The 21,489-nt window shown below is 38.9% G+C and overlaps 4 protein-coding genes across 6 annotated transcripts in view; 2 read left to right on the top strand and 2 right to left on the bottom strand.

Moving 5' to 3' along the window:
- The first annotated feature begins 129 nt into the window (after positions 1 to 129).
- On the top strand, positions 130 to 2,310 carry mrpl41 (mitochondrial ribosomal protein L41). The gene is made up of 2 exons (XM_073840723.1): positions 130 to 178; positions 1,452 to 2,310. Exon 2 carries the CDS (start codon positions 1,480 to 1,482, stop codon positions 1,885 to 1,887), a length of 408 nt encoding a protein of 135 aa, XP_073696824.1. The 5' UTR covers positions 130 to 178; positions 1,452 to 1,479; the 3' UTR covers positions 1,888 to 2,310.
- Positions 2,311 to 2,325: 15 nt separating this feature from the next.
- Positions 2,326 to 9,128, bottom strand: dph7 (diphthamide biosynthesis 7). Of its 3 annotated transcripts, none has more exons than XM_073840721.1 (9): positions 8,736 to 9,128; positions 8,497 to 8,633; positions 8,164 to 8,251; positions 6,504 to 6,598; positions 6,263 to 6,417; positions 5,807 to 5,879; positions 5,601 to 5,666; positions 4,265 to 4,437; positions 2,326 to 3,726 (listed from the first exon to the last, which is right to left on the bottom strand). In XM_073840721.1, the coding sequence occupies exons 1-9, from the start codon at positions 8,874 to 8,876 to the stop codon at positions 3,305 to 3,307; spliced, it is 1,350 nt and encodes a 449-aa protein (XP_073696822.1). In that variant the 5' UTR covers positions 8,877 to 9,128; the 3' UTR covers positions 2,326 to 3,304. The 3 variants fall into 3 exon arrangements, with proteins under 3 accessions (XP_073696822.1, XP_073696821.1, XP_073696820.1); XM_073840720.1 differs by having other exon boundaries at positions 6,263 to 6,420; positions 8,497 to 8,630; positions 8,736 to 9,125; XM_073840719.1 differs by having other exon boundaries at positions 6,263 to 6,420; positions 8,736 to 9,124.
- A 39-nt stretch (positions 9,129 to 9,167) lies between these two features.
- paxx (PAXX non-homologous end joining factor) lies at positions 9,168 to 11,487 on the top strand. The gene is made up of 7 exons (XM_073840722.1): positions 9,168 to 9,415; positions 10,290 to 10,350; positions 10,448 to 10,497; positions 10,599 to 10,783; positions 10,876 to 10,926; positions 11,084 to 11,174; positions 11,268 to 11,487. Exons 1-7 carry the CDS (start codon positions 9,300 to 9,302, stop codon positions 11,314 to 11,316), a joined length of 603 nt encoding a protein of 200 aa, XP_073696823.1. The 5' UTR covers positions 9,168 to 9,299; the 3' UTR covers positions 11,317 to 11,487.
- An 801-nt stretch (positions 11,488 to 12,288) lies between these two features.
- abca2 (ATP-binding cassette, sub-family A (ABC1), member 2) overlaps positions 12,289 to 21,489 on the bottom strand; it is a 53,338-nt gene continuing 44,137 nt past the window's right edge. The window contains exons 43-48 of the mRNA XM_073840075.1: positions 20,953 to 21,056; positions 20,779 to 20,871; positions 20,593 to 20,695; positions 20,176 to 20,313; positions 16,110 to 16,319; positions 12,289 to 14,658 (exon numbers count right to left, since the gene is read on the bottom strand). Coding sequence (XP_073696176.1) covers positions 14,623 to 14,658; positions 16,110 to 16,319; positions 20,176 to 20,313; positions 20,593 to 20,695; positions 20,779 to 20,871; positions 20,953 to 21,056 — 684 coding nt within the window. The 3' untranslated portion in view covers positions 12,289 to 14,622. The remainder of the gene's footprint in view (positions 14,659 to 16,109; positions 16,320 to 20,175; positions 20,314 to 20,592; positions 20,696 to 20,778; positions 20,872 to 20,952; positions 21,057 to 21,489) is intronic.

Genomic DNA, 21,489 nt, shown 5'->3' with positions numbered 1-21,489 from the left:
ACTTAAAACAAGCGGACATGGCAATACTGCAGAGAACCAACGCAAAGTCGCAAATCAGTATTTGCTGCTTCTATTGGCTCTCTTCGGGTTGATCTGGCCAATCACAGTGGTTTTCCTTACCACGCTTAACATGGGACTACAGTGATCTTCTTGAAAGCACGGTAGCACAGTTTTCAAGGTTAGTGTGAATCTTTATAATTGATTTCTGCATTATTTTTCATTACATTTCACTTTATACGTGACCAGCAACGTTTTATTATTTTATCACGATGTTCAAAAATGTTTGCAGTGAATGGTTTTGACAACACAACAGTGTTTCTAAAAAAGTAACTAGAATGCAGTAAGACGACCATTAACCTGTTTAATCCCACATTTTTCCCAGACATGAAAATATCCACATGATGTGTCATTGCTAACCGTTTGAAATAATCAATAATTATTTTTGGAATTGTTTTTTGGGAAAAAAAATCCAAATTAATGTGTATACTGAATTAACATTTTTCATAAAAACGGTTATATATCTTAGCCCAGGTATTTTAAACTCATTGATCACTTTCTAGGGTTACTATTATGCATAAAAAACCTTATGCAACATTAATAGGAACACTAAAATAAAAGACAAAAAAATACAACCAGTAACATATTTTAAAATTGTTACCTTTTTGTTAGTGCTACCAGTATTACAACATCAATATTGTAAATTTGAATTTTTAATTTAGTGCAATATTTTGCCATTGCAACATTTTAGTGTAATTTTCATTAACAACTGCCCTTGGATTTATATTGTATACCTAAATTCACTGTTATCAAACAATTGTGACCATCAACACGTTTACTCATTCTGTGACAACACTCAACAAAACTGAATATATGTGAATTTATATATTAATACCACACACCTTAAAGATAATGTGTACCAAAACTCTTTGTCATATCTTTATGTTAACTTTACTAGCCTTTCGTTTTGGAGCTTTGATGCAGCCATCATCTTCTCAAGGTGCAAAGAGGAAATAAACTGCTCTGGTCATGTGACAATTTGCACTAATCTTGTGAAACTGCACATATTTAATTGAGACCCTTTTTTTCCACATCAGTCAGTAAGGTTTTTAGAGCTTTTTTATGCTCACAATTGTGACTGGTGGGATTAAATGGGTTAAAAAGATTTAAGATGTTAATTTTGATGTCATTCTTGCTTGATATACAAGAAATACATAATTTATTAACGATGACTGTTAATATTTACAATGTTAATGCTGACTAGCAAACTACAACTGCACATGGAGCATCAGTTCACCTGCTTCCTTTATAATATAGGCCTACTATTTATATAATTGTTTTGTTACTAATTTATATACACTCACACAACGATTTATAGTAGTAACAAAAATTGTTACTGTATAGTTTAAATTTTTTAATTATATTATTAAAAAATTAAAATGCTTTCTGAACAGATTGTTGCTGCAGTTAAATCACTGTAAAATGGGGGTCCTGTCAGCACTGACACGGGGGCTCGTGAGAGGAGCTGACAGAATGGCGGAATGGACGAGCAAGCGTGGGCCCAGGACATTCTACAAGAGCAGAGGTGCGAGACCCACTGGAGTCCTCCTTTCCAGCAGAAAGTTCATACCTGTACATGCCATGATACCAGAGTTTGTGGTGCCCAGTCTGGAAGGATTCAGCCTGAAACCATACGTGTCATACAAGACTCCAACAGGGACAGAACAACCCGTGACTCCGGAGATGCTCTTCAATCAGGTGGTAGCTCCACAGATCGAGAGAGACATTGAGGCAGGAGTTTTCAATGAGGAGAATCTTGAGAAATATGGATTAGAGAAAACACAAGAGGGGAAGCTGTTCAAGCTACATCCCAAGAACTTTGCTCGTTGAATGGACTTCATGTTTCAGTGATTTGTTGATGGACTGTAAACAAGTGTGTGGTGTTTTCTTTAACTGTTCAATGAACAGAAGTCATTAAAAATAAAACCATTTCATATTTAGCTGTGACTGATTCAGCTGGGAATTATTAAAAACTACTGGGACGGAAAGTGTCCAACGCTTAGCAAAACTGGTATATTGCCACTGAATAATTTCATAAAGCAGGTAAAAAGATTTAGGTAAATAATATAATACATACTGTGAAAAAAAAAGTATTTTCCAAATAATATTTTGGACATTAATAATATTAATTTTTCATAATTTAAATAGAAACTATCCAGATGTCATTTAAATTTTAGGATTGGGGTTCCTTGCACTAGGATAATTATATGTATTGGTATTAAAAAAAATAAACTCTACCTCAGAAAAACACAATTTTAGATGCTTGAATTTATTAATAGGGTTATGGTTTATTTGTTATAAAAGGTATTTGTCTGGTTCTCACTGTAAAACTAGAAATGTCTTTTACATTTTCTAACTAAAATATATAATCAGAAGATGACACTCAAAATTGCATATACTGAATATTAAGTAATACTGTAGATGTTACAGCAACACGATGCATTGAAATGTTTAGGTCCAAATAACCTTAACTTAAAGAGAACCCTGGGTATTAAGACTCATATGGCTTAGTATAACGTAACTGACAGCTGTTACTGAAATATGTACTAGAAAACTTCAATCCACATCGTTTTATGCACATTTTGGACTATGGGGGATGCCATTATTTTGTGGACATCAAATGGTTGCACTCCATGAGCTACTGGCGCTTCCTGTTGCTATTTTTACCACAACACAACTCGGAAAAAAATACTGATATGACCACAACTACTGAAAGAGCTTACAGTTGGTGAAGGATATAAGCATAGGCTTTAACCAAATGCAGTACCAGCGATTTCTCCCCACAAGGAGTCTAAACGCACCCGGATATCGAGTGAAATCTGCACTGAGAAACTCCTTCAGTGGCTGTGGCGTCATGACAGGCGTCGGCACATTAATATGTGTCTTGTCTCTGTCATCTGTAAGTTCTTTCGGTAACTATAGTCTACTAAAAGCCTCAAAGGCATCAGTGTTGAAGTGGAGAGAACAAAGACATGGGTCTTTGGGAAGTTTTATTCATCCACAGACATCTTCCCATTCTTTTCTCCTCTTCTTACGACTTTTGTCGCTTCTCTTGTTGCCCTCCGACTGAAAATGAGTAGCTCACCAACATGGGCGACCCCCATAGTCCAATATATGTATAAAACGATAAGGATTTTTAAAATAACTGAAATCTTGCATTGGTTTTCTCAGTTAGAGATAGCCATACCAGTCTTAACACCTGTGGTTCCCTTTAAATGGTTTTTAAAGCCCATCATATCAGCTGTGTTCAGGAAGAGGGGGCGGGTTCAGATGGCTTCTGTTTTTCCTCTGGACTCCAGTCCCATCTCCACACATGCATCATGTGATCGTAGAAAGAGCAAGTAGCCATCAGACAGGACAGAGACTGGGAGTCTCTAGCAGGGCTGGTGAAGGGGTCTGGAATTGAACTTTTTTCTGGTACAGGACTCTGGTCGGGTATGTATCGCCCTGAGTCATCCTCCAGAGAGGTGTCAAAGCTGGCAGTGGGCGATTCATACTGAATCCTGAGATGACCTCTGGACTCTGTGAGCCCAATGCTGGTTTGGGGAGGTTCTTGAGGAGACGGGGGTGAGGAGTTGCTTAGGGGGAGTCTGGACCAGTCTGCTCCATATGCTAACGAGTTGTGTAGAATATAAGAGGCCAGAACTGGGCATGGTGCATCTTGTCCCTCTACAAACATGGTTATTAGAGAGAGAAAAAATAATAATAAAGAGGTCAATTCACAATCAGGAATTGCCATTTACACAGATGTTCAAAAGTTAGGGGTTGGTATGACTTTTAATGTTATGCTCACCAAGGCTGCATATTTTATTTGATCGAAAATACAGTAAAAACAGTAATATTGTGAAATACCATATTACTAATATTTTAGTATATTTTAAAATGTAATTCATTTCTGCGATGACAAAGCTGAATTTTCAGCATCATTACTCCAGTCTTCAGTGTCACATGATCCCTCAGAAATCATTCTAATGTGTTGTTAAAGAAACATTTATCATTATCATTGGTGAAAACAGTGCTTTCTTAAAAACAGTATTTATTTGAAATAGAAATCATGTTTCTTTTGATCAATTTAATGCATCCTTGCTAATTGAAGGTACAAATTTCTTAAAAAGAAAAAAAAAAACACTAACCCCAAACTTTTGACTAGTAGTGCACATTTTGTAATTGACATAGAAACAGGCATATCAGTAAGTGCAATTCTTACCCATAGCTTTCTGGCAGTGGAGAATATGGAAATCATTATGCATACATGCAGCGAGCAGCAGGTGTTCTTGACTGGGGTGCCACTTGAGTCTCCACACACCTCCACCCACCGCAGTCTCATTCAAGGGCTGCTTCATGTTCCTCCCATCCCAGAGCAACACGTTCTCATCATAGCTGCAAAAGGAACAAGAACAAGTACATTTGTCATATCGTTTTAATACTGTGCGTTCACATGAATTCGCCCCGTTGGCCAACAGAAAGCTGTTTGGCTTGAAAGTAATGTCTCTGTGTGCTGTGCTTCATAAACCGCTACCCTTTCAACATTAGACAATGAATCCTTTTTGCCCATGACATTTCACAAATGTGACCGCATGTTAAAGGATTAGTTAACTTCCAGAATAAAAAATTCCTCATAATTTACTCACCCCAATGTGATCCAAGATGTTCATGTCTTAATGTCTCCAGTCGCAAAGAAATTAAGGTTTTTGAGGAAAACTTATAGTGGCCATTAGCCAACGGATTGAAGGTCCAACTTGTAGTTTCAATGCAGCTTCAAAGGGCTCTACACAATCCCAGTCGAGGAATAAGAGTCTTGTCTAGTGAAATGATCAGTCATTTTCTAAAAGAAAAAAAAATTATATACTTTTTAACCACAAATGCTCTTCTTGCACTAGCTCTACGATGTGCATCACACGCATTTAGTTCATCGTCTGTGTACTTTAGTTTAAAAAGCTAGGGTAGGGCAAAAAACTCAATTTTATGTTCCCCTTCAACTTCAAAATAGTCTGATATTGTTGTTTAACATTTTTTTTTTTTGTAAAGGGCATTTGACGTTTGGTTTGTAAACGCTGGTCACGCTTGACCTTTCCAATATGATTATGTAATGCGTGATGTCAGGCTAGTGCAAAACAAGCATTTGTGGTTAAAAGTATATACATTTTTATTGTTTTAAGAAAACAACTAATTGTTTCACTAGATAAGACCTTTATTCCTGAACTGTGATTGTGTAGAGCCCTTTGAAGCTGCACTGAAACTGCAATTTGGACCTTCAACCCGTTGACCACCATTGAAGTCCACTATATGGAGAAAAATCCTGGAATGTTTTCCTCAAAAACCTTAATTTCTTTGAGACTGAAGAGAGAAAGACATGAACATCTTGAATCACATGAGGTGAGTTAATTATCAGGAATTTTTTATTCTGGAAGTGAACTTCTCTTTCAATACAGCTGCTGAGGGGGTGACTGTAAATTTGACATCTTTACTTCATCTGACTGCCATAATCCATTTCTCTGTAGTTTTTTTTCTTCTCTTTTTTTTTTTGATTGAGCAGCACTTACCTTCCTGTGGCTAGTATTTGCTCTCGATGGGGGTTACTTTGTATGCTGCATACTCCCATAGTGTGTCTGTGTGATAGGAGAGCAGTATTTACTCACACTGACTGCATAAACAGCATGAAACAGTCATATACAACATAATTAAGTTAAACAGCGACTCAAAGGGTAAAAGTGATGTTGGTGGCTGAAACACATAACTATTGTCTGACCTCTTGCTGGTGAAGGTTGGGGAAGAAGGACCCATTCTCAGATCCCAGCCCTTTAGTTTGCAGTCATCACCACCTGAGACAGCAGTTACATAAAATTTAGGATGGTCAGATAAATACTTTTACATAAAAAAAAATAATCTAAATAATCTAAAGTCTAATCTATGCAGTGTTATTTTAGTATTGTTTATATACTGTTCGTTTTTTTTTGAGCTTGTCATTTTTATTTATTTATTTTTTAAATATTTCTATTTAGCTTTTTATTTAAAAAAAAAGTCCCTGTTTATTTTAGTTAGCTGCCAATGCAAGGTTTTTAATTTAAGTTTTTATCTAATATTTATTTATTTTATTTCAAAGAACAAAAATGGCTTTAATAGTCTTCACATTACCAACCCTGAATAAATGACCATACATGCAACAGCACCACAAACAGTTCCTTCTGCTTGCTGTTTTTCACACCTGAATAAACAATTTGTGTATCCCAGTAACTAAATGCTGAGATCCAGGCTTCAAAGTCGTGAGCTTTCCACTGACACACAGTGGTTAAACTGGCTTCCCCCAGAGACAGCACTGTGAGAGAGCCGCTCGAGTCACTGGACACCACACGCACATCACTGCTGCAAAAACACAACAGTAACCATTATATACAAAGACAATGCAATACCAAATCATCAATCCATCAATGACGAGCGCAGCTTACCTCTCACCTCTTCCTGTGGACCAGTCTAAAGACAAGGCCAGTCTGTCAGGACCCAGCTCTGTACTCAACTCATATTCCAAACCACACGTGCCCTGCTACTGAAGACACAGTCCAGACGGGCAGAAGACACTTAATGAAGTACAATAAAATACAGTGTCCAATGCCTACAGTCTTTAAAGCAGTGGTTCTCAACTAGGGTACCTCAGCAAACCTCAGAGGAGGCCACAGAATGACTTTAAATTATATATACACTATATTGCCATTCTAATGAACAGGCTTGACTACTTTAGTAATTTCCATGGGTACAAATCCTAATGTTTAAGACAGTATATAATGATATTCTAGGGGACTGTGTTCTGTGCAGAAAGTCAAGTTCTTCCACACTGACTGAATCAATCATTTCTTCTTGAACCTTGCCTTATACACAGAGGCATTGTCATGTCAGAATAGAAAAAGGTCCTGTCAAAGCTGTTGCTGTAAAATTAGAAGCACACAATCCCCTAGAATCTCATTATATGCTTAAACATTAAGATGTGTACTCATGGAAATTCATTAGGGGGTGTCCCAATACTTTTGGCAATATAGTGCATTATTATTAATATATTTAAAAGAGAAAGTTCACCCAAAATTCACCAAAAAATTCTGTCACTGTTTACTCACCCTCAAGTTTTTCCAAACCTGTATGAGTTTCTTTCTTCTGTTGAACATAAAATATATTTTAAATAATGTGGGTAAACAGCTGTTGGTCCCCATAGTATGGAAAGTAAGTAAATAAAATACTATAGAAGTCAATGGGGACCAGAAACTGTTCAGATAAAAAATATTTTAAATATCTTCTTTTTTGTTCAGCAAAAGAACAAAATTCATACAGGTTTGGAACAACCTGAAGGTGAGTAAATGATGACAGAATTTTGATTTCTGGGTGGGCTATTCCTTTAATATAGTATTTAATTAATATAGTATAAATAATATATTTGATACTATTTATTATTAATAATTTTAAAAATTGGTAATAAATAAAAATTTATAAAAATATATTTCCTTTTTCTTCTTAAAGTGCTTGATATTTATTAAAGGGAACCCTGGGTATTAAAACTTGTATGGCTTAATATAACGTAAATGATGTCTTTTACTAAAATATGTTATTTTAAAAATCCACATCATTTTATACATATTTTGAACTATAGGGAATGCCATTATTTTGATTACGTAAAATGGTTTGGGTAAGCTACTGGCACTATCTGTTGCTTTTTTAACGCAACACAACTCGGGAAAAGCAATCTGGAAAATAAAATACTGATACAATGCCAAATTGTGCAGCTTTTGGTTGTAATGATCAGTAAAAGGGCAACTAGAAGCCATGTAAGTCTTCACTGCTTTCCTAGTGATAACAAGAGGAGAAAAGAATAGGAAGATGCCTGTGGACAAATAAAACGTCCTAAACACCTGTGTCTTTTTCTTTCCGCTTTAGCCAAGGTTCCCTTTAAAATATGAACCTCTGGTTATACAGTACTTTTCCAACATATAATCCCAGTGGCTGGATTTTTCTTTGATTACTATAACCCTGAAATAATAATTAGTGCTGTAAATAGAAATTAACTTTTATTGTATCTAGAACAGTCATTGAAATTTCTCAAGCAGCATGAATCTGATTTGTCACCTGAGGTCCCATAAGCTTATACAACTGGATATCTCCACTTGCAGTGGCCATACCCAACAATGGGCGCTCTGATATTGGCACATGACACCTGAGGAATTAAATCAAACAAAAACACTCAGAATTCAAGTGTATTGGCCAGGTCAGTTACATAAAGCATTTGAATCAGCATCCACTTCATTACTGGCCATCTGTCAAGGGTGTTGCCCTGCCTCAGCTCACACAGGACAAGCGGTGTGGAAAATGGATGGATGCCATCATAATATACACAGAATATACAAAATACAGTACAATATACAACTGTAGTGAGCAGAATGAACAGTGAGACACACTTACCATTTGAGGTCGAGTATAGCAGGAGTGTCTATCCGCTGAGTCTCAGTCAGTGGAGGGATGAATGATGGTTGCGGATTACAGTCAAACAGATAAAGTCGACCAATTCTGCTCGGAGCAGAAGAGTCTTCTGCGGTCTGCTGTTAACAGAAAACACAGTTTCAATGTAGAACTGACCACTAACACCACACAATATCATAAACTACTGCCGAAAGCTATTTAGCCTTATTATTTAACGTTACCTTATCATCGCCTTTTTGAAGTTGGTAAGTCCCACATGCCAGAACATGAGACCACTGTGGTAATGGGCACCACTCCACGGTATCAGCGCTTAACTCCGTGTCAAACACTTGCAGGGTTCGGGTTCGAGACTGCCAACCCATTTAAGCGGCTCGGCATACTATGAAGCAACTTACAACGGATAAGTTAACCGCAGTTAACTGACCAAGAAATGATCGTACGTGTATTATCAGTCTGTGACCCCTATATGCATGCAGCACGCTAGACCAGCTGTCATTAAATATATATTGTTGAATCTTAATTTTAGATATTGTTATTTTACATGCATAGTATCTATGATAACTTAAAATAGCCAAATACGAGTTTCCAGGTTATTAACATTTTCGGGGAACTTCGACTTTTATCGTTTTAACGAGGTAAACAGGACGTGATGGCGCAACAACTTCCGGGTGGGTAAAGCCTGACTGGCTGAGCGTTTAAATCGCGCCCTTGATGTTTATGATGAGCAGTTCCTGGTTGAGAAGCATGCTGTTTTTAGTTTTTATGTGATTTTACGTTAAAGCAGTATGGAACAAAACAACTCCGAGTCCAAATCTATGCTTTGCACATTGCTGGATAAAAACGATCAGTCCAAGTATGTGTTTTTTACGCAGAAGCGATCAGCGGGAGATATAAATATAGGGTGAGTGACAGCAGTTTGGTGTGCTATATTCCATCTAAAATGACTTGAATCATACATTGCTGTATATAGTTTATTTTTTGTGCAGTTATTATAAATTCAGGTTAATTACACCACTGTTTTTAGTAAAAAATACTTTTATAGTATTTATATATAATATTCTGTATTAGTATTTTTTTATATTTTCAGTTTTCGTTTTCATTTTAGTTTTTTTACGCGTTTTTATCATGGGCACCAATTAATCACATCCAAAATAAAAGTTTTTGTGGAACGTACATAATATGCGTGTGTGTGCTGTGTATTTTTATAATGCATGTATAAATATACACGCATGCATATATTTAATATATAAATATATTCATATATAATATAAATGATATGAATATAAATATATACATGGAAATATTTTTAAAATATATACTGAATGTGTTTAAATGTACACAGTACACAAATATATAAACAAAACCTTTTATTTTGGATAATCATAATTAATCGTTTAAACAGCGCTAGCATTATTATTATTAATAATATTGTTTTAGCTTTAATTTATTAAAATTTTCAGTTTTTGTAGTAGTTTTATAATTGTAGTTGAGCTTAATCTTATTTTGAATGGTCATTTGCTATATTTTAAGTTTTCACTTTTGTTATTTACAGTATATAATTACTTAATTATAATTGATATAATTCGTTGTGTGTGTGTGTGTGTGTGTGTGTGTGTGTGTGTGTGTGTGTGTGTGTGTGTGTATATATATATATTATTGTTTTGTTAACAACATTTTTCATAAAAATACAGAGTAATATGAATTGTGTATGTTGTTTATAATTGTATATATCATGATTATTTATACTTGCATGTATGATGTCCTGTTTCTTGTAGATTTACCAATGGTGAAGATGTTTGGAAAACACATCTTTCAGAGGAGATTATGTCTCAGCTTGTAAGGTTTTTTGGGGGGGGGGAGGGGGGTCAAGTCTTTCTACATGACAGATATTCCTCTTTTATAACAATAACGCAATGCTTTTAACCCTTTACAGTTTAAGAAGTTTTCATTAAAGTCCACAGAGGATTATACCTTCAAACTCAAGTAAGTTGCAACTTAATGAGCAATTAATAAATCAATAATCTAATTTCTTGGTTGACAAGATCTTGCGTCCTCTCTGAGAACCATCTCGTGTATGTGCACAGATGTGCGTGTAAAGCTGGCAGAGCATTTGTGAAGCTGCAGGAGGACAGTGCTGTGCTGCATTTAGGAGCAGAGCCCACAGACCTCAGTCTGTCGCTGTCAAAACTCACCGACTCAGAAGGAAGGACAGAAGTCAAGGAACTACTTTTTAAAATGGCAGACAGCTTGCAACAGCTAGAAAGTCGAGGCAAGCAAAGATGCTTACAATTATTATACTCGCTCATTTTTAAATGAATAAAACCCCGTAATAATAAATATGTGCTGTTTTATCATTTTTAGGTTCTTCATCTTCATTTAGTCCAGTCAAGAGCCCTCAAAAGAGGAACACTGGTAAGTTAAGGCAGCACCTTTTAAGCATGATAGTTCTCAAATGGATTTAAATCACTGGTTTAAACCTCCAGAGTGGCCTAATAAGTCTTGAAATGTTTCGTTATATTAAAGTCGTTGTGTTATTTTTGAAATCAGTGATGACATGTTTCTGTTTTAGACTTTGAACCTAGGAAACAGCATAAGGGTCCAGTAGTAGCAGCTAGAAAACGTCTCCCTGGGGATTCTCTCATCAACCCAGGAACAAAAAGGTGAATATTTTCATTGACTTGATACTCCAGAAATATCTGTGAACACCTTACAGAGGGTGTTCTGCTCACTGACCATTTCTGGTTATTTTACAGAAAGAAAGCTGCAACGGGTGTAGCCTTTGATGACGAAGACGATGAATGATTTGCTGAATTTTATAAAAACATGAATTGTATCTTTTTAACCAACTCAATACTATCAGTTTTAAATGTAACTTGCATACAAATCACAATATGAACCGTTTTAAGTCATCATGTATCTGTTTAAGGTTTTATTAAATAACATTTAATAAAAATTGTATTTTAAAATAACAGACCTTTTTCACATTTCTGGGTTTCTCAGTCATCATAGTTGGGTAAACTACGAGCGCAGTAAATGGGAGTGTACCACAAATATATTTTTTGCATTCGGATTTGCTCAAATAGCAAAAGAAAAATTCCATGATAGTGTTTTTTTTTTTTTACAACTTAAAAAAAATACATTGTAAGAGACTGATAATGGCAGTCAGAAGAGAAAACGATATCCCTCCCATAGACGCTGCAGTAGAAGCACCCTTGCATTACCGCTAACTAGTTTTGTAATTTGATGCAAAGGTGATATAATACAAAGTAAATTGTTATAAATACACATCATTTTTTAAAAATCAAAATATAAAGTGTATGGAAGATAGAGGAACTTTGTTTCATTGTATTTGGCAATGTAGAAAGATCAAATTATCTTGAGGAGAAGGTAAGAGTCACAGTTGTAAAGATCATTTCAAAACAAATTTTACTGGACCCAAAGCTTTTTCTGTTGGGTTATTCAGAGGAACAACATTATAGTAAAGAAAAAGCATTCATAGACCTTAGCTTGCTTTATGCCAAGAAATGTATAGCTCTGTTGTGGATAAAGACGAACAGACCAAGTATAAATTCATGGATAAGACAGATGTTGTCAAGCCTTCCATTAGAAAAGATTACTTACATTTTGAAGGCTAAACAGCATGTATTTGAAACAATATGGAGACCATTTGTTAATTATATTAAAGATTTGGATGTAACGAATGAAGGGAAAAATTAATCTATGCAGAAATTGCAGCTCTAATTTAGTAGATATTAAACTCTTCAAAGGAGATTTGTTTTTGAATTTAGTAAGTTTATAAAAAGATTCTTGTGAAAAGATTACCAGGTGCTAAAACAGGAGTTTGTTGGAATTTTTGTTAGAATTGTTGAATGCATCCTTCTAGAAAGAATGCAGCAAACTTTCTGTATAAGGAATTTGGGAAATTGTGCATGATTGTGCAAGGATTTATTTCAAGTGTTCAAAAGGAAATCAAAGATTGTGGCAAAACAAATCTAAATATAAAGAAACTTTTGAGGATTTACAATGCTTATGACCATTGAACTGCATCATCACAGTCTTCTGAAAACGGACCATAGTGTTCACTGAAAATGTTTTAATCAAGACTCAAAAGAGTAGTTCTCTTTTCTCCCTTTTAATATTAAAAACATCAGTTCACCCCAGTTAGCACAAGATTATGGAAACAATAAAAGTAATTGAAAACAAGCTGAAAAGGTCCAGTCAATCTTGTTACAAGGGAATTCACCTGAACATAGGTATTACTGGATGAAAAAACGTTCATAAATATTGAATCATATACACATGTACTGAAGTTACATTCCAAAGCACTTACTAGAAAGAGAAAACTAAATCACCCCCTTAACCATAATGCTATTTTATATGATACAGAACCACACTCATGTTTGCTGGTGTCTTAAATCACTGCACATGTTAATTTCCAAAGTGAAAAGCAGCTTGCACTGATCTTTAGTTAGGCTGTTGAGGTTCTCCGTTAGCAGGAAATATATTCTGAAGTGGCCCAGTGAGACGTCCGATCATTATGTATATAAGTGTTCATTAGGTCAGTTTTCACGTAATTCATTTACACATTTCAAAAACTATGCTTCATTTCCCTTTGGTCATCGTACATGAAAATGCACTGAGGGCCTCCTTTTCAGTCTTTTTGAGGAGCTCAAAAATATCCATCTTACTCTTTTACGCAGCAACGTCAGAAAAATAAGACACCATTATAGTACTAAGTGCCGACAACTGTGCAAGATTCAGAGATTAAGCACGGTTAGACTGTCACTGAGCGATAGGACCTAACCATCATGTACATCACTGACATGAAGGAGAAGCATCACTTCATTTCAAATCAACGATATAATTGATTACTTTCAGGTCAAACAAAATGAAAAATGTACACTTGTATTACATTACAGTGCAAACGACAAGTCAAAGTCAAAACCTCCTGCTATTAATAAACAAACATTTTAAGGGTTCTCATAAATACAATAATCAAGAGCAATGACCTGATTTCTGTCTATCTGTAATAATAGTGACTCAAAGTTCACCTTTGGCTTCACAGTGATAGCGTAACAATTATGAACGTTTCTACTGACATCTGGTGTAGGAGCTCTTTCAACGCAGCTTAAAACCATTAGCAATAATGCAACGTAAATGTTCCACCAAGACAGACAACGGTATCAACTAATTTCAGAATTCATTCATCGAAAAGAAGAGAGAAACCCTGGTTTAGAACACACGAAAGTCATCACAAAAACCGTTGCATTCGATTACAAGACCATAAATATCTCCATAGCAGGGCTGGTTCGGTCCGGTTCGACTAAAGGCCTTTAAATCAGTCACGAGTCATTCACTATTGGATTTCCGATTAAAAAATTTCAATGAAGGTGCACAGGTACATTTGCATTCTTCAACAAGAACAACATGTCTGTTCAAAACATTTAAGCATAGTAAAATTTCTTCAACCCACGACACAACAGGCTTGTCTTTTATAGCATGCTCTCAATGCAGGTAAAGTTACAAATAAACAAAGTAGGTCCGAGGAGAGAGGAAAAAAGATTCGTTTCAACTCAACGTGAGGATAAACAGTCATTAAAAGAACCCAAGAAGTTGCGAAGGCTGAACTCATACGAGTCCTATTCCTTTAGGGATGATCATGTTGTGACATCAACACTACAATTAAAACAATTCAACATGTGATCAGTTTAAAGATAGTACGACCATATTTAAAACCAAAATAAACCGTACGGCCGGGTCGTATCTAAATACATTCTCTTTGATTCCCATCCAGCAGGCTTGAATATTAAGTACAGTAATACACCATTCCATAAACCATCGTCTCCGAAACTTTGTGGACGGAGTACCTCTCTGGCCCGATCACGCTCAGGCGCCGCCGCATCTCTCTGTGGAGTTCCCAGAAGAGCCGTTCTCTCGCTCCGCTACTGAAGTGCAAATGGAAACAAGAACAACCCACTCACGGGGCCAGAGAGACGGATCCTCTCCAGCGAGAAAAAAACGCACAAATGTCTTTCACCATACAGACACGGGTCTGAACTTGAGGCTTATTTTCTTTTAATCTCTCCGTCTGTGAGATTAACAGCTGTTTCAGCACAGAGTGTCTGTATTAAAGGACAACTGCACCTGTGAGAAGGCAAAATGAAAATGATGACAGAGAAATATTTTAAATAACGTAGTTTAATAGTCTTGTATTAAAGGATTAGTTCACTTTCAGAATGAGAAATTCCTGATAGTTTACTTACCCCCATGTCATCCAAGATGCTCATGTCTTTATTTCTTCTGTTGAAAAGGAATTAAGGTTTTTGAGGAAAACATTCCAGGATTTTTCTACATAACAGTGAACTTCAATGGTGGCCAACAGGTAAAATGTCAAAATTGCAGTTTCACTGCAGCTTCAAAGCCGAGGAATAAGGGCCTTATCTAGTGAAACGATCGGTCATTTTCTAAAAAAATTAAAAATGTATATACTTTTTAACCACAAATGCTCAATCATGTTGAAAAGATCACACATGGTTAGTTTTTGGTCTGTGTACTTTGGCGAAATTGTTTTTTTTCCTCCAACTTTAAAATCGTCCGTTATATTTTTACCTTTTTTTGTAAAGGACGTTTGACTTTCTTCACACGCTTGCTTTGAAAACACTGGGTCTCTACTTCTGCCTATGTCATGCCATGCGTGACCTTTCCAATATTACGTAATGCGTGCAAAATGAGCATTTGTGGTCAAAAAATATATATATATTTTTTTTTTTTAAGAAAATGGCAGATCGTTTTGCTAGATAAGACCTTTTTGGTTTAGCTGGGATTGTGTAGAGCCCTTCGAAGCTGCACTGAAACTCCAATTTGGATCTTCAACCCACTGATCCCCATTGAAGTCCACTATATGGAGACAAATCGTGGATAGTTTTCCTCAAAAACCCTAATTTCTTTTCGACTAAACCAGGAAAGACATGAACATCTTGGATGACATGGGAGTAAGTAAATTATCAGGATATTTTTATTCTGGAAGTGAACTAATCCTTTAATTGCTGTTCCTTTGATTCAAAAAATCTTGAAAAAAAAGACAATTTTTACAAATATATTAAGCAGCAAAACTGTTTCAACTGTGATAATATATAAAATGTTTCTTGAGCACCAAATCTGCATAATTACAATGATTTCTGAAGGATCATGTGACACTGAAGACTGAAGTAATGGCAGTTGAATAATTCAGCTTTGCCATCACAGAAAAAAACATTTTAAAATCTGTCTATCTATTTTGTCTTCGATAGTTTTGCAAAAGTTAATGTTAACTTGTGAGAGAAATTAAACATTACAATGATTTTTTAAAACACATTTTACTTTTATGACATTAAAATGGCCTCAGCCTGATTCTGAATCAATCTCACATGATTTGTTCTATCATTTATAATAGTATAAAGCTGTCTAATATCAAATGTCTTTATAAATCACAACCCCAGTGGGCTGGTAATAAGAGTATAAGTAATAAGTCTTCTGCAGACTGTGCCAAGCAGATTTAATTGAATTATCTCATCAAGTGAAATATAGTTTTTATGTGCATGTGTCGTAATTCTTACCCTCTCTTCTTCAAAGCTGATCAGTCCTTCATCATCATCACTCTCAAGTTCTTCTGGCTCTTCACTTACGAGGGCATTGAGCTCTGTGTTAGCGGGACGAGGCCTGAGGATGCTGAGCAGCCGCTGCAGTGGCGACTGACCAGCGCTAGATGGGGAACTTTCTTGCTGTTCTAAGTTATCGCTTTGCTTTTTTGCAAAGTTGACAAAGACCTATAAAAAGAACAGACAGGAAGAAATGACTTATTTTGTTATAGTGTGTAGCTTTTGGATTCGTATTTCACACATTTAGTTAATCTTTTGCATCAATAAGACTCATTGAATCAGGAGAAGTTCACTTCCAGAACAAAATTTAACAGATAATGTACTCACAGTTTGAAGTTGGAGAAAATGAGATGGGGGGTTTTCGACCTACCCTAACTGTCTTGAACAGGAATACACAGAGTACATGCAGAGCTAGACAAGACAAGCATTTGAGGTTAAGAAGTATATAAATTGTCAATTTTTTTTTTAGAAAACTACTGATTGTTTCACTAGATAAGACCCTTCTTCCTCGGCTGGGATCATTTGGAGCCCTTTGAGGCTGCTTTTAAATTGCATTTTGGAAGTTCAAACTCTCGGGCACCATAGTAGTCCACTATATGGAGAAAAATCCTAAAACTGTCACGTGAAACAAGGGAGATCTGGGTCCAAATGCAGGGAAGGATTTTAATGAAACAAAACACAATAAAACAGAACAAACAATAAAAACCAAAAGGCCAACACGGCACAACACAACTTGAATATAATACAAAATAAACAGAACTGAAACACGGTCAAGAACAGGATCCGGGAACACAGACTTGAAGACACACGAAGACAGTACAGGAGACAATGCAGCCAGAAAGAGTAGTGGGAAATGAGAGTTCTTATAGAAAAGTCCAAATGGTGAACAGCTGTGAGTGAATCAGTGTAAATGACAAAACAGACGTGATGAATCAGAGTGCAGTGCAGGACAGCGACCTCAGGTGGCTGAGGGAAAATCCACAGCCCCGATCATGACATTACCCCCTCCTCAAGGAACGGCTTCCAGACGTTCCACAAGGCCGAGAGAAAAAAAAAAGAATTCTGGAGGGAGGAGGAATGGAGGAAGGCGAATCAGGGGGAGGGATGGCGGGCCAGGCCCATGCAGCGGAGTCACGTGAGCGGACCTCACCGCCAGAGGAACGCGAGCTGGCCTCACCGCCAGCAGAGCATCAGCGGACGCTGCCGCCTGAGGAACGTCAGCGGACGCCGCCAGAGGAACGCGAGCTGGCCTCACCGCCAGCAGAGCATCAGCGGACGCTGCCGCCTGAGGAACGTCAGCGGACGCCGCCAGAGGAACGTGAGCTGGCCTCGCCGCCAGAGGAACGTGAGCTGGCCTCGCCGCCAGAGGAACGTGTGCTGGCCTCGCCGCCAGAGGAACGTGTGCTGGCCTCGCCGCCTGAGGAACGTGAGCTGGCCTCGCCGCCTGAGGAACGTGAGCTGGCCTCGCCGCCTGAGGAACGTGAGCTGGCCTCGCCGCCTGAGGAACGTGAGCTGGCCTCGCCGCCTGAGGAACGTGAGCTGGCCTCGCCGCCAGAGGAACGTGAGCTGGCCTCGCCGCCTGAGGAACGTGTGCTGGCCTCGCCGCCTGAGGAACGTGAGCTGGCCTCGCCGCCTGAGGAACGTGAGCTGGCCTCACCGCCAGAGGAACGTGAGCTGGCCTCGCCGCCAGAGGAACGTGAGCTGACGCCGCCGCCATAGGAACGTCAGCGGTCACCGCCGCGGCCGGAACAGAGAGAGCGGTCAACGCCGCGTCAGGAGCTGAGAGAGCGCCCACCGCCGCGTCCGGAACAGAGAGAGCGGTCACCGCCGCGTCCGGATCAGAGAGAGCGGTCACCGCCGCGTCAGGAGCAGAGAGAGCGGTCACCGCCGCGTCCGGAGCAGAGAGAGCGGTCAACGGCGCGTCAGGAGCAGAGAGAGCGGTCACCGCCGCGTCCGGAGCAGAGAGAGCGGTCACCGCCGCGTCCGGAGCAGAGAGAGCGGTCAACGGCGCGTCAGGAGCAGAGAGAGCGGTCACCGCCGCGTCCGGAGCAGAGAGAGCGGTCAACGGCGCGTCAGGAGCAGAGAGAGCGGTCAACGCCGCGTCCGGAGCAGAGAGAGCGGTCAACGCCGCCTCAGGAGCAGAGAGAGCGGTCACCGCCGCGTCCGGAACAGAGAGAGCGGTCACCGCCGCGTCAGGAGCAGAGAGAGCGGTCACCGCCGCGTCCGGAGCAGAGAGAGCGGTCACCGCCGCGTCAGGAGCAGAGAGAGCGGTCAACGCCGCCTCAGGAGCAGAGAGAGCGGTCACCGCCGCGTCCGGAGCAGAGAGAGCGGTCAACGCCGCCTCAGGAGCAGAGAGAGCGGTCACCGCCGCGTCCGGAGCAGAGAGAGCGGTCACCGCCGCGTCAGGAGCAGAGAGAGCGGTCACCGCCGCGTCCGGAGCAGAGAGAGCGGTCAACGCCGCGTCCGGAGCAGAGAGAGCGGTCAACGCCGCGTCAGGAGCAGAGAGAGCGGTCAACGCCGCGTCAGGAGCAGAGAGAGCGGTCAACGCCGCGTCAGGAGCAGAGAGAGCGGTCAACGCCGCGTCCGGAGCAGAGAGAGCGGCCACCGCCGCGTCCGGAACAGAGAGAGTGGAAGCCGCCGCCTTCCCACGAAACTCTGTCTCCACCCCCACCGCAAAGAAGGGGCGTCTTCGCATCTCCTCGGCGACACAGGCATCCATCGCCAGGCAGGCGTAGATGTAATCGAAGCGTGCTGCCGACGCCGCCTCAAAGGACATTCCCTCTGTCTTGGGAGCAGAGGGGAATGTCGCCACCCCGACCGCCGCCTGAAAAAAAAAATTCTTCCCCGCTGGACCCATTGTGGCTGGCTGCATTCTGTCACGTGAAACAAGGGAGATCTGGGTCCAAATGCAGGGAAGGATTTTAATGAAACAAAACACAATAAAACAGAACAAACAATAAAAACCAAAAGGCCAACACGGCACAACACAACTTGAATATAATACAAAATAAACAGAACTGAAACACGGTCAAGAACAGGATCCGGGAACACAGACTTGAAGACACACGAAGACAGTACAGGAGACAATGCAGCCAGAAAGAGTAGTGGGAAATGAGAGTTCTTATAGAAAAGTCCAAATGGTGAACAGCTGTGAGTGAATCAGTGTAAATGACAAAACAGACGTGATGAATCAGAGTGCAGTGCAGGACAGCGACCTCAGGTGGCTGAGGGAAAATCCACAGCCCCGATCATGACAAAAACGTTTCCTCAAAAACCTTAATTTCTTTTTGACTGAAGAAAGGAAGAAACATGAACATCTTAGATGAATGTTTTTCTCAAAAACCTTAATTTCTTTAATTTACTCACCCCTATTTCATCTAAGATGTTCATGTTTCTTTCTTTCTTCAGTCAAAAAGAAATTAAGGTTTTTGAGGAAACGTTTTAGGATTTTTCTCCATATAGTGGACTTCAATGGTGATCACTGGGTTGAAGGTCCAAATTGCAGTTTCAATGCAGCTTCAAAGAACTTTACACAATCCCAGCCGAGAAATAAGGGTCTTCTTTAGCAAAACGATTGGTCATTTTCTAAAAAAAATAATGTATATACCTTTTAACCACAAACACTTGTCTTGCACTAGCTCAACTAGCTTAACATTTGTGGTTGAAAAGTATATACATTTTTTTGTTTTAAGAAACTGACCAATTGTTTCGCTAGTTAGGACCCTTATTCCTCGGCTGAGATCATGTAGAGCCTATTGAAGCTGCATTGAAACTACAATCCACTTACAATCCAATACACATAGAAAAATCCAAAAATGTTTTCCTCAAAAACCTTAATTTCTTTTCGACTAAAGAGAGAAAGACATGAACATCTTGGATGACACAGGTGAGTAAATTATCAGGAAATGTCTGGAAGTAAACTAATCCTTAAAACCTAATTCAGCCAAGTAAACTAATCTATCACTTTTAATAATGACATATTTCTTTCACTATTAGATTTCTGAAGTCACCGAGGTATACATACGTTATCCAGAGTTGTCTGGCTGACAGAATAATCTTCGATGCTCAGCACCTCGACCACCTGCTCCATTTTGCTGAAGACCTGAGCCAGAGAGATGTTCTCTGACTTCAGCTGGTACTGAATCTTTGTGTGGTGCCGCTCCTTATGTGAAAGAATACGCAGAAGTTTACAGTTTTAACTGCAAGCAAAGCAAGCTCAAAATATATGCGCATGTACACTTAGTTTTGTCAGCTCTGCACAAAAACACCTTGTGAGAGCTTCTTGCGACTTTGAAAACTTATTGTCTTATATATTACAATCTAAACTGACAATATATAGGTGCCTGTATGCTAAGGCCATCTGTTTTGGAGAAATTTAAGCTGATGCACAGCAAATATGAAATATCTGCATTACCAGCCAAACTCTTGTCCTTACACTTACCTTTAGGATGGCTTCTGGAAAATTCCTGTTGAAAAACCGTATCACTTCCTTGACGCTAGCCGTGGTCTTAGTGCGTACTGTTATCATGTATCCATCTCCAAATCTGAAAACATATAAAAGGAACAAACAGTGTGTTGAACACTGCACTCATGTATCACACATATTAGTGGCTGAGACTTTTCAAACCTGTTTTTGAGATGTTGGATGCTTCCCAGGCACTTAAACCTGCCGTTAACCATGATGCCCAGTCTAGTGCACAAGGCTTCACACTCCTCCATACTGCAAAACACATCAGTACATTACATCCGTGCTATTAAAGCTAAACATAAACAGAAAATAAGATTTTTATATTTATCACACCTGTGTGACGTCAACACCACAGAACGTCCAGTCTTGATAATGTCAAGAATCAGGTTCCATAAGAAACGACGAGCCTTTGGGTCCATACCTGTGGTGGGCTCATCCTATAATGACAAACAACAGACAAGATCATATTTAGACCTTCTTACAGTACTTATAGGAATGGTTAACCCAAAAATAAAAAATTCTGTCAATTACTCACCCTCATGTTGTTCCAAACCCGCAAGATCTTCGTTCATCTTCAGAACACAAATTAAGATATTTTTGATAAAATCCTTTCAGAAGAAATTTATAACATTATGGTTGAACCACTGATGTCACATGGAGTATTTTAACAATTTTCCTATAACCCTTCCGGGCTTTGAATGTGGTAGTTGCGTTGCTGTCTACGCAGGGTCAGAAAGCTCTCGAATTTCATCAAAAATATCTTAATTTGTGTTCCAAAGATGAACGAAGGTCTTACAGGTTTGGAATGACATGAGGGTGAGTACTTAATGACAGAATTTTCATTTTTGGGTGAACTACCCCTTTAAACAA

This window comes from Garra rufa, chromosome 5 (genome assembly GCF_049309525.1).
Source record: "Garra rufa chromosome 5, GarRuf1.0, whole genome shotgun sequence".
NCBI classification, from domain to species: domain Eukaryota; kingdom Metazoa; phylum Chordata; class Actinopteri; order Cypriniformes; family Cyprinidae; genus Garra; species Garra rufa.
This window is presented reverse-complemented; position numbering and strand designations above follow the sequence as displayed.